The 11412-nt window shown below is 56.0% G+C and overlaps 1 protein-coding gene across 1 annotated transcript; it reads right to left on the bottom strand.

The window, feature by feature from the left end:
* Nucleotides 1-7232: 7232 nt before the first annotated feature.
* On the bottom strand, nucleotides 7233-9993 carry CDEST_01857 (uncharacterized protein). Its single transcript, XM_062918016.1, has one exon. It carries the CDS (start codon nucleotides 9940-9942, stop codon nucleotides 7414-7416), a length of 2529 nt encoding a protein of 842 aa, XP_062774067.1. The 5' UTR covers nucleotides 9943-9993; the 3' UTR covers nucleotides 7233-7413.
* Nucleotides 9994-11412: the final 1419 nt, after the last annotated feature.

The raw sequence follows: 11412 nt of genomic DNA, 5'->3' as shown, positions 1-11412 counted from the left end.
CGTCGCAAACCGTCTCGATCGCCCGGTGATCCGATCCGTGTTCCGTCTCGTGTAGCACACACTTGACCAGCGAATTCGTCGGATCCTCGGACGCCAACACGAGATCGATGGTCGTCTGGTGTTCTCCCCTCTGCCACGTCTTCGTTGTTGTTGTTGTTGTTGTATTTAACGCCATGGCGGCAAGGGTGGAACCCTTGTCGCAGACCTCCCGAGGGGTATGTGGCGTGGAGAGCCGTGGGCCAGGACTACGTACTACATACATCGCCCTTTCTTTCGTCCTCCAAATCCTGCCTGATGGCTACTATGCCTTCTATCTGTCACTGGTTCCCGCTGGTTCCCCAGATTCATTGCTTCCCGTCTATTCCCTATGAGGGTTGAGTTGGCTGTCTAGATCCCGTGCCGAAGCCCGTTCCCTAGTAGCGTGGACAGATCTTCCGGAAGAAGTTTGTCACGCGGAGGAAGGCCTCAAAGCCTTTTGGGTCAGTCATTAGTCCCTTGAAGTATCGTTCAAGGGATCCCATAGGTCCTATGGGGTCGAGCGGACCAGTTGGGTAGAGGGTGGGCCACTGCTGCCTCCTCGCCAGGGTCGCCGTGCAGTAGACCAGATGATCTACGTCCTTTGCCTCCCCGCAGGAGCAGGTTAGCAAGGCTTCGGTGTGGTTAAAGCGTCGGTGATAGTGTTCAAAGTCCCCGTGGCCCGACCGGGCCGCTAAGAGGTGGTGAAGGGTGCTCCGTGGTAGGGCGAGTTCGGGAGGGCAGGAGAAGTGTAGCCTCAGTCCAAGCTGGGTGTACCGTTCGGTCGCCTCTTTACCCCACCACTGTCTGTACTGGTTTCGTAATCTCTCTCTGCCAAGCCGTTTGATCCCGGAGAGCGTAGCTAGTTGGCCTAGCGGGACCGGCAGCGCTGCGCCCTCCTTGGCTAGCCGGTCCGCCTCTTCGTTGCCCTTAATCCCCTGGTGTCCTGGCGCCCAGTGGGTGTGGATGTTGTATATCCTAACAGCAGCTTGGATCTCGAGCACCGCTGCTTGCGAGGAGTCTGGGGCCTCGCCCCGTATTCCTTGGATGACACTGGTGTTGTCGATGCAGATGTGTATGGGTTGGCCTTGGGAGGTTAAGAGGGCCCGCCGGAGTCCTATCCTCGCCCCTTCAGCCTCAGCGTCGAACACCTCTGCTAGACCGAGTCGGCCGCAGCCCTGGGCCACGCGTCTGTTGCTGCGGTAGATGACAAACCCATATCCTGTGGCTCCGTTCGTCGCTTTGGAGCCATCTGAAAAGACAACCATATGGCTGTCTGGTACGGTCTTTAGCCAGGCCTGGAAAGCTTTGGCTGCCTCTTTCTTAGTCTGCAGGACTATCAGGTCTTGTGACCCTGGGAGGTACTGCGGTTGGATGAGTGCTGGTCTCGGGCATTTTGGTGCAAGGTCTGCAGTCCGTTGGAGCTTCGTCTGCTGCCGCCCTCGTTGGGAGAGCCTCGGTACAAGAGGGTGTTGTGGATCAACCTTCTTTAGACGTGCTGCGAAGCGGAGGCGGACTCCTTCCAGAGCCACCTTGCTTGGTGGTAGTCCAGCATCCCTAAGGAGGCTGCGTGTTGGAGTTGTTTTCCAGGCCGGCAGGATAGCCCTTGCTGCTGCTGTGATGACGCTTTCGACCTTACGCGCAAGGCTCTTCTGGCCTGTGCTGACTGCGCCTGTCTGGCGGGAAAGATTGCGGCCGGTATCGGCGGCTCTGCCAGGGGCTGGCTTGGTCATGCCCCCATACCAGGTCTCGGCCCCGTACAGGGCGATTGGCAGGACGCAGGAGATCACAGCCTTGCGTACAGCGGCGGCCGGGAGCCCGCCTTTTGTGTTTGTCAGGTGTCTAAGATGTTGGGCCGCCTTCGTCGCCGCAGCCAGCTTTGTTTCAACATGGTGTCGGAAAGAAAGCCTCTTGTCGAACCAGACCCCTAGCCAACGGATGGGCTTCGTTGATGCTACGATTCTAAGGTGTCTCGCCTTGATCTCTGGCAGATCTCTTTGCTGATTATGTTTCCTTGTGAAGTGGATAGCCTCGGACTTCTTTGGGTCAAAAGCGACCTTGTTCTCCGTTCCCCAGTCGAGGATACGTGTGATCTCTTGGCCGAGGGTCGCAGCATTACTCTCAAGGGAGGGTCCCATAGCCAGAAGGCCGATGTCGTCTGCGTACCCGAACCGAAGCTTCGGGTCTTCTGCTAAGATGTCTGCGATGTAAAGCAGGAAAAGAATAGGAGACAGCGGGGAGCCCTGGGGCAGCCCGCAAACCAGGGGGAAGTCCTCTGTTGTTGCGTCCTCCAGCCTGACTCTGGCTGTTCGGTTTGAAGCAAAGTGGAATATCAGTTTGGCCAGGCTGTGAGGCCAGCCTTGTTGGCGTAGCCGGACAATCAGCCGGTTCCGAAGGACAGAGTCAAAAGCCCCTTGGACGTCCATCGTCACCAATGTAGCTGTGAGCCCTTTGTCAAGGGCCATTTCGATGTCGTGGGCGAGGCAGGTGGTTAGGTCAACCGCTGACCTGCCAAGTAGAGCCCCTATTTGCTGTGGGCTGGTCACCCCTTCTAGGATGGTAAGGTAGGACATTCTTCTGGCTATCAGCCTCTCGAGACCTTTCCCAAGACAAGATAGCAGGGCTATTGGCCGCCAAGATCCGGCTTTTGAGAAGTCTGCTTTCCCTACTTTCTGGATCATAGCGACCTCTGCTCTGCGGAAAGGCTGGGGGAAGTAACCCGTCTGTATGCAGGCCTGGAACAGTTGTCTGACAGGCTCGGATACAAGGTTCCAGCAAGCCTGAAGCAGCCGTGTTGTGATCCCGTCGATGCCAGGGGTCGTGGTCTTTGTCAGGGTAGCCTCCCTCAGCTCTTCTTTACTGATGGCATCATGCCAGGGTATCCGTCGTCGAGAGACCGTAGGGACGTCGAACGGGTCTCCGGGCAGGTCATCCTGTGCACTGAACCTCTGTAGGAGGGCTCTTCGGAGTGCCTGGGCCTTAGCCTGAGTGTCGTTGATCGTCTGGCCCTCCACTACCAGAGGGGGGGCTTTGAGCCCTAGGCTAGCCTTTCGCCAGCCCATAATCTTGTAGAGTTCTTGGTCCGAGGTAACTCCTTCGATCTTAGCAGCCCAGTAGGCCCGCTTAGCTTTCCTGACTGTACTCAAGAAGACCTTCTGCTCTTCGAGGGTAGCGAGACGTGGGGTCTGCTCTAGTTCTTGGGCTTGTCGGCAGCAGGCCTCGCGGTACGTTCGGTGGGCTTCTGCGCACTCTTGTGTCCACCAAGGGGCCCCCTTCCCATGCTTTCCTCGTTTCTTTCCTACAGCCTGGACAGCCGTGGAGAGAAGGTCGACTAGTCGTTCCGCTTGGGTGTCCAACTCGGCAGGGGTAGGTGCGTTCTGGAGGGTAGGTAAGACTAAGACTCCTGCTCTGATCAGGTCTCTAAACCGGGGTAGGGCCGAGTCTGGGACTGATAGTGACTGTGGTTGATCTGTCTGTTGTTGTCGTTGCTTTTGAAGCGGGATTGTTGAGATAATTGCTTGATGATCGGCCCCTGGGTGTAGGTATGGGCTGACCACTGCGTGTGCAAGGGGAATGTTCGAGAAGGTAAGATCGAGTACATGGCCTTGGGCATGAGTCGCAGTCCCTGTCTCGCCGATGAATGCCAGGCCGTGGCCATCTGCCCAGTCTGCTATGTCGCCCCCCCTATTCCTGTTCCTCGATCCGGGCTCCCAGGAGTAATGATGAGCGTTGAGGTCCCCTGCTACAAGGGCTCTTTCTGGCGGCCTGTATTCTAGTAGGGTTGTGGTTGTGTGATTGTGTGGGTCTCCTGGTTGTCTGTATACGTTAACCACAGTAGTTGCGTTGTCAACTGTGATCCATAGGATGTCCCTTGTCTGGACGGGCCTCTGCTGCTGGGCCTTCCACTTCATCCCTTTCCGTATGTAGGTCATGACCCTAGGTCTGGTTTCCCTGTCCTTCCAGAAGTCCACTGGGACGTAGGAGTCAAAACCTGGATGTGTGTTGATTTGCATTTTGTCAACATAGCCTATCCAGGGTTCCTGGACCAGTACAATGTCGATCAGCTCAGCCCAGCAGAGCTCCAGGAAAGCTGTGTGTGCTGGCGACTGCTTCCCTACGTTGCACTGAGCTATACGTAGCACCTGTGGAGAGGCCTGCTTCGGCCTACGTCTCCGAGTCGAGTTCCAGGTGGGTGTAGGCATTAGCAACGTTGTAATCCGGTTTCTGGGCTACTCTTTGACTCCTGTTCAAGAGAGGTAGAATAGCGCGGTTAGTCTGGGGAGGACCCTCGGCGTCCTCAGGCTCATCCTCACTCGTGCTGCTACTATCGGTGTCCCTGTCCCCGAGGCACACGATTGAGCTCTCGGAAGGTGTCCATTTGTGTGGCCGCTTGGAGCCGGGCGGTTGATCCTGGTCGGAGGGAGGGAGGTCCCCAGGCTGTTGGGTGCTGCTCCGAGAGGCGCTTAGACTGGCCTCATAGAGGGCGTCATAGACCTTCTGTCCAACTTTGCGGATCCGGGCCCGCTCCTTCCGGTCTGGGAGGGCAGGGATGCCGTTCATCGTCATAGGCCTAGCTGGACAATTCTTGTGGCTAGCCTGGAATGGGCCGCAACAGTTCGCACACTTCGGTTTAGCTGTACAGGGCCCAGTCTCGTGCGAGTCTGAAGGTCTGCTGCAGTTGTTGCAGAGCGGCTGTCGGTTGCAGTAGCTGTTTGAGTGGTAGCCCTGGCAGCCGGGGTCGTGTCTGATGAGCGTCTTCCTCTTCTGAATGAGTTGGGACCTGCTGCTTTGGTTGAACAGTCTGAAGGGCTGTACCTCTGTTAGGAATGAGATGACCCAAGAGACTTCGTTCGTGATGGGGTTCGGCCCAAGGCGGGATTGCCGGGCCCGGGTGGGCTTCAGTCTTGTCTGGGCAAAGACCTCGTCTTCGATCAAGGTGGCTGGGTCCAGGGCGTCCCCATCAACGCTCCACAGTTTGGCTGGGCAGCGCGGGACGACGTAGGTAAACCACTTTATAGGGGTCTCTATCTTGTAAGCCCCTAAGCAGCCCGCTAGTTTTTGCTTGTCTGCCAGGAGGCCTTGCTGGATCTGCTTGTTTGATGGCCTTAGTGAGTATCCGGTCGCAATGTGGTAGATGTGAGGGATATCTGCCAGTTGGAGGCCAAAGGTCCGGCAAACTGTCTGGCGGAGGGCAAAAGGGGCGTTCTTTCGGGCAGCTGACAGGCCCTCCTCCGAGATGCGGGCGAAGACCCTGAGGTCCTCTTTCGGCTGGGGTTGGGGCTGGGGTGGGGCCTGGGATTTTGTCTGGGGTCTGGCCTGCGGGCGGGTCGGAGCCGGGTGGGGGTCCGGAGCTGTGGCTGGTGCCGAGGCCGTGACGGCAGCCCAGCTCCGGGTCAGTGTCGGAGCATGTTCCTTGTTGATGAGCTTCTTTAGGGCTTGGATCACATAGGCCGTAGCCTCTTTCGCGATCTGCTTCCTGGGGCTCTCAAAGCTGGAGACGACATTATCAACAGACTGCGCGATGGTTAAGAAGACGTCCTTGCGGGCCTCATAGTGCCTGGCCTCCTCGTCCAGGGCGGACAAGACAGACCCAGTGGCGGTCATACCAGTGTCTGGAGTTAAGGTCGGAGGCCCCTTTGCCGTTGGGGGAGCTGGATTGAAGATGTTAGGCTGGCTTCCCGCGAGGCTGGGCCGGAGTGGCTGAGTCTCGGTATTGCGGCGGCGTTTAGCCCTTGATGGAGAGGTTGGCTCTGGAGGTGGCCCAGAGCCCCGATCGGGGCCGGCCGGTGAGGCCGGCAGCGGTCCGATGCCCGCCGGAGGCTGTGAGGCCATCGCGGAAGGGCTCCGGAGCAGAGAGGTGAAGAGTTTTCGGCTGTTAAGGATTCTAGTGGTTCATCACCTGATTCACTAACAGCGGATGCCAAGAAAAATTAGGCGAGAGGGAAGTTTTGGCCTATCTCCATACGTGGTACAGAACTTCCATCTTTGCGGAGGCCTTATCATTTATAGGACAGTCTCTTGGGCTAGTGCTTGTGATTTATTGCGTAGTTTGTAGGAATAGTGCTGTAGAAGACATTATCGTCTACCCGACCTACTTGTCTATGACCACACGCGTTATGTTGGTCTTTCAAGAGAAGTTACCGAAATTGGTACAGAAGCCGCAGCACGCTTGGTACCTTAGGCCCGCATGGCGCAGTGGCGTGCGTCTGGCAACCCCTTTTTTAAGGGGGCTGGTTCGATTCCAGCTGCGGGCACAAGCGTTTGGGTCGCGCTTCGCCAAGGCAATGGTTGGGCCCGCTATATGCGGGCCTTCCGGTCTCCCCCAGCCAGAACAATGCGGGACCGGCGGCCAGGTACGTCGTCAACGAGACCAACCAGACCAATCGGTGGCCCGGGGCCACCAACCACCAGCACGAAGAGACGGTGCCCATCAAGGGCCCGATAGGATGATTAACATCCGCCCGACAAGCGGGAACAAGGTGTCCATGAAGGACCCTCCTACCCCCACAAACGATCAAGGGCTTTGACCCTATCTACAATTCGACGGACCCGTGACGGACGGGTCCAACAGACAGTTTAGCGAGCTCTGCTCGTTGCCATTTCGATTCAAGCTTGAGCCGGGTGACCCAGCGGGGCCTAGCGACATAGCAGGACAGTTAAATAGCCATTAAGGCATGACTTGGAGGACGTTAGCATGGGTTCATGTACTTACTGTATGGTATATAGCTTGAGCTACGGCTCTCCACGCCTCATACCCTTCGGGAGGTCGTGGCAGAGGTTCCGTGCCCCCGCCCCTATGGCGTTAAATACAACAACAACAACAACAACAACAACAACAGCTTGGTACTTTAGACGCCTCCTGAAACTTCAGGCTCCAATCAGGGAAGGATCGGATAGTCCAGCGAAAGTAGGCACAAATGTTAGGCCAAGCGCAAGGGCCCAGCATTGTTGGAGTTACGAAACATCGGATCTGAATAATAGATCCGTGCTGCAGCTCGAATACTAAGATTTGGGGTGTTTTTGATCGCTTGGACTGCTAAGATCAATTGCGCTTCTTTGTTTGATGGCGACATTCTTTATGGTCGATGGACGCGTGTTGAAAGTGGGAAGATGGTATGATCGCGGTTGGGTGATCGACTCGCTTGTCTGATCGACTCGCTTATCAACTAGTTACGTTACCTTTAGGCTTTATCATCAACTCTTTCACTCTATGCAACACTAGTACCTAATACATTTGAATCTCTACCTATCCTTATAGACGTACTAACTGTTAGGCAGCAGGGTCTTTGACAAGGTCGTATACAGCAGAGTCGACGGAGTGCGAGAACTCCCCGGTTTATCAGGCGATTGGTAAGTAACAACATTAGTTGCTACGTCTCCCACCCAAGGTGTAACTACCTACGGCTCTTCCTCCTCAAATTGAATGTCCTTGCCGATCATGCGCGCAACTGAGATCGCTAGACTGCCAGCCTTAGAACTAATCATACAGTTGCAGGTCACTGCCGCGAGATTTAGTAGTCTCGCGTCAGGTTCACCGTCAACACCAGCCGCAGCCATGAGAATATAACCAACCACCCAAGGCAGCTCACTCTCCTTCTCCATGTAAGCTGCTGTGTACAACTCTCTCAAAACAGGGTCGCAGGCATCCTTGACCGATCGAAGGAAGCTCCAGCACCAGCGATGGATTACCAGGTAGGGGAACGCCATCTCGAGAGACTCGCAGTTCAGTGTCATGACAAGTGTAGTGACGAGTTCCTCAGGGGCGAGGCTACTGGCGGCCCGGTCTTTCCCGGCGGCCTCGGCGTTGGCCTTTTGCTGCCGAAGCCGATTCCTCGCCCTAAGCTCTTGTGGATCGTCGATTTGCGTCATGATCAGATCTCCGTTGTCGACCGAGCCCTCCTGCTGATAGGCGCTGCGCGCGACAATGTCATCAAGCAGCTCGGGCGTCCACTCGACATCAGCCTTGGAGCAGACCTGGGTCTTGAACATGGACGACACGGGGGCACCGTCCTTGATACCTCGCGGACCGGCGCGCGAGGCAACGGCAGCATTTCGTCGGCGGTTATTTGTGAAGGAGGCAGCCGAAACACCCATCTGGAGACAGAATTTCCGGAAACAGTCCCCAATCGTCTCTGGGCCCTCATCCCCCACCCAGATGCTGGAGTCGCCGATAATAGAAAGCGTGACCTCCATATCGGGCCACGGGCCGTCCAACAGGCGGCTCCTCTGCAAGGCATTGTACAGGTGGGCGGTGTACGTGATGGAGCCCCAAGCGTTGGCGACGGCGAGACCAACGTCGTACATCTCGGTGCGGAGACGGAAGAGATAAAGACCGCTCAGAACAGGGGAGTAGATCAAGATACGATGGACCTCCATCTCGGAGGGCACAGGCCTGCCCGTGCGTGTATACGCCTTCGCCTTGGCGCCGTGTACCGGGTCTTTGCCCATCCATTGCATCAGACGACTGAGCTCTCGCAGCGCGCGGTCGTTAGAAGCAGGCCAATTGGTGATCTTTAGACGTTCGTGAAACTCCAGATGGCGTTCCAACGAGTTGTCCATCACAGTAGCCTCTTTCACCATTGCCTTAAAGCTGGCCCGCGTCGCAGCACGCATCGTGTGATGAATGTCCAGAAAGACTTGGGCAGCAAAGACGAGCGAAAAAGAAACGACGGGGGCCTTTTCGAATTTTCTCATTTCGCGCAGAAACTCGTCATCGACTGGGTAGCTGGGGATCAATCGAATGACGGTGATGAGTTCCGTGAAGAATTCCATGAGGAGGATCGTGTCTTCCTGGAACTTTTCCCGACCCGTCTTCGAGGCGCGGTCGGTGTCAGGGTTGTATTCGCCAAACATGCCTTCCTTGATCAAGGGAAGATGGCGAGGATGGAGGACGTCGGCAAAGCTTTGTAGGAGTCGAAAAGCGACCATGTAGCATTGGTCGGCTGTGTCGTACATGTCGTAGTTGAAATTGTCCTTGCTGTCGGCGAGGTAGACCTGTTCTACTGCATAGCCCTTCCGGAGGCAGATCATGAGATAGAACTTGTTGAGAACGCCCGAGACGCCTCTGTCTTGCGCGTCCAAAAGAGGAGCAACTTCTTCAATCATCCCGCGAGCGACGGAGATGGCCGTGTTCGTAGCAACAGCAGCAGCAGCGAGATCGAACTTGCCGTCGCGGTGATTGGACCAGATCCACTCGATCCGAGCCCGAATCCTGTCCAGGTCGTTGACCAGAACGGTGAAGGCAAACAAAACATCCTCGATGGAAGTCTGGGGTTCTGCTTCGTAAGACGCCGGGTCTTCATCGCGCGGTGCCGGTCTCTCATGAGGCGCATTGCGAAACGCTTCGAGAGAGGCCTGGGACGGCTCGTCGACAGACAGGGCGGCAAACCGGTTACTGAGATCCTTGGATGAATCTTTGGGTGCGGCGGCCTCTGTCTCCGTAGTAGATGCCGTTGCAAACGCTGTTCCCGGCCGCAGCGCCTCTCTGACCGCCATCAGAATACTAACAAAGTATCCATGCCGTTCAGCGGACTCGGGATCCGGGTCGAGTCCGTTATCGCTCAACCTGGCGCCGAATCCAGACCGGAGTTGAATAAGGCGGTCAATCGTGGTGGAAAAAACAGCCGGCACCGACACGGCCGGATCTTGGCGACTAGCGATGAACTCGGCTAGTGGCAGGAAGTCCTTGATGGCAATAATATGCCTTGTCGTCTTCTTGTCCGCCGGCCTGGGCCCCTCCTTGGCCTTGCCGTCACCACGAGCCTTGGTTCTTTGCTTGCCCTTCAGTCGTCCACTCTTTGGTATTACCGGTACCTGACAGAGGTTTGGGTAGCCACAGGCCTTGGCAGTAGAGGCAAGCCATAAGGCGACCGAGTCGGTATCCTGCTTGTACTGCCTGTAAATACCTAGGAGTTGGATTGGCAGCATCGTGGGTATGTATGTAGTGGGCTGGGCGATGTTCAAGAAGGTTTACAGAGGCTAAAACAATGCGGGGGAGTCTGTTAGATTGACGCCTGTGTCCGGATTAAAGGCTGTCAAAACTACAATACTCGCATAAATGTAATATGCAAGAACCGGTGAGAACGGGTAGATAAGACAGAACCCCGCTTCGACCGGGATGGGGAGAATCCCTCAATCAAGCACAACAACCACTCTTTGATCAATGAACCCCAGGTGTATTGCATCGAATCGACATCGATTATCTAACAGTTAGAAGTGGGAGGCAGTGTTGAATTAGAGGGTGTAATGTATATAATGGGGTACTCTAGACTTTGGAGGCCGCAGGGCCTGCTGTACCTTTTTAACTATATAACCGTATACAGCAACTTGGGTGACGAAGGGGATACTGTAATACTGTTGTTGTTATTATCCTTTTCTGCGTGTGGAAGGGAGGAAGCTATCTAGGGGCTGGCAGCCGAGCTGAGGCTGGTAGTTGTGAGCTCTCCCTGTCGGCCGTTGGTACCCCGGGCCCGAATTGGCCCGATCGGCCGAGCCGCGCTAGATGGCTGATGTCCAGTGATATCCTATCCCGACACCTTCATACCATTGGGGGTTCGTTACTTCAAAGAGCCGATTCTGACTAGATGGTGAATATTCTCAGCCACGCAACGAGGCCCGTGTACCCGTCCGCGGGATCCATGTCCCGCCCATTCTACGGCTTTTCAGGCTGATGTCACAATTTTGGCGCTGCTGCTGTCCCGGGTCAGCCATGTCGTGAGTTGGGGTTCGGTTAGAAAACCGAACGGTGAGCATTGTGGCCCGCTGACTCATAATCAGGCACTGCCGTTCCGTCACAGCTGCAGCCAAGTGCCAGGAGCCGGTTCTGGCTCTTCATGGCGCCATTCTCGAGCCTGCAGTAAAGATCTTGCTTGTCCCGACATAAGCCCTTTCCGGAGAGTCTGTATCTGGCTCTGTTCAATGTATTGGAAAGTCGAGGTCCAGAAGCTGGCATTCGTCGCCGTTGGAACTTCGCGCTTTCAGCCGATTCTGGCTGTTGGGGTAAGGCCTTCCTAGCCACGCGACAAGGGTCTTGCTTGCTCCCCGCTTTTCCCTGTCCCGCCTGCAAGATCGTCTTTGGCTCTTGCCAGGAGCTAAGCCTGGCTGGACTCCGTCTCTCCTGCCACACGCCATGGACCTTGCCTGCTACCCCATTTCCCCTGTCAGCAAAATCCAGCTCTAGCTCTTGTTCAGAGCTACTTTTTCTTTCCACCACGTACCCTGTCTGCAGGATCCATTACCGGTTCATCCTGCAGTTTCCAAGGCTGGGAGCCCTGAAATCAACTTTTGACGCCAGAGCAATTACACGCTACTCAGAGCCTCTTCTGGCTTTTGGGAGTAGGCACCCCCAGCCCGCAACAGGAAGCTTGCAGGCACCAGCACATCACCTGTCCGCAAAAC

The sequence above is a fragment of the Colletotrichum destructivum genome, chromosome 1 (assembly GCF_034447905.1).
Source record: "Colletotrichum destructivum chromosome 1, complete sequence".
Classification (NCBI taxonomy): Eukaryota; Fungi; Ascomycota; class Sordariomycetes; order Glomerellales; family Glomerellaceae; genus Colletotrichum; species Colletotrichum destructivum.
Note: the sequence above shows the minus strand (reverse complement) of the source record. Positions and strands in the feature narration are given on the sequence as shown.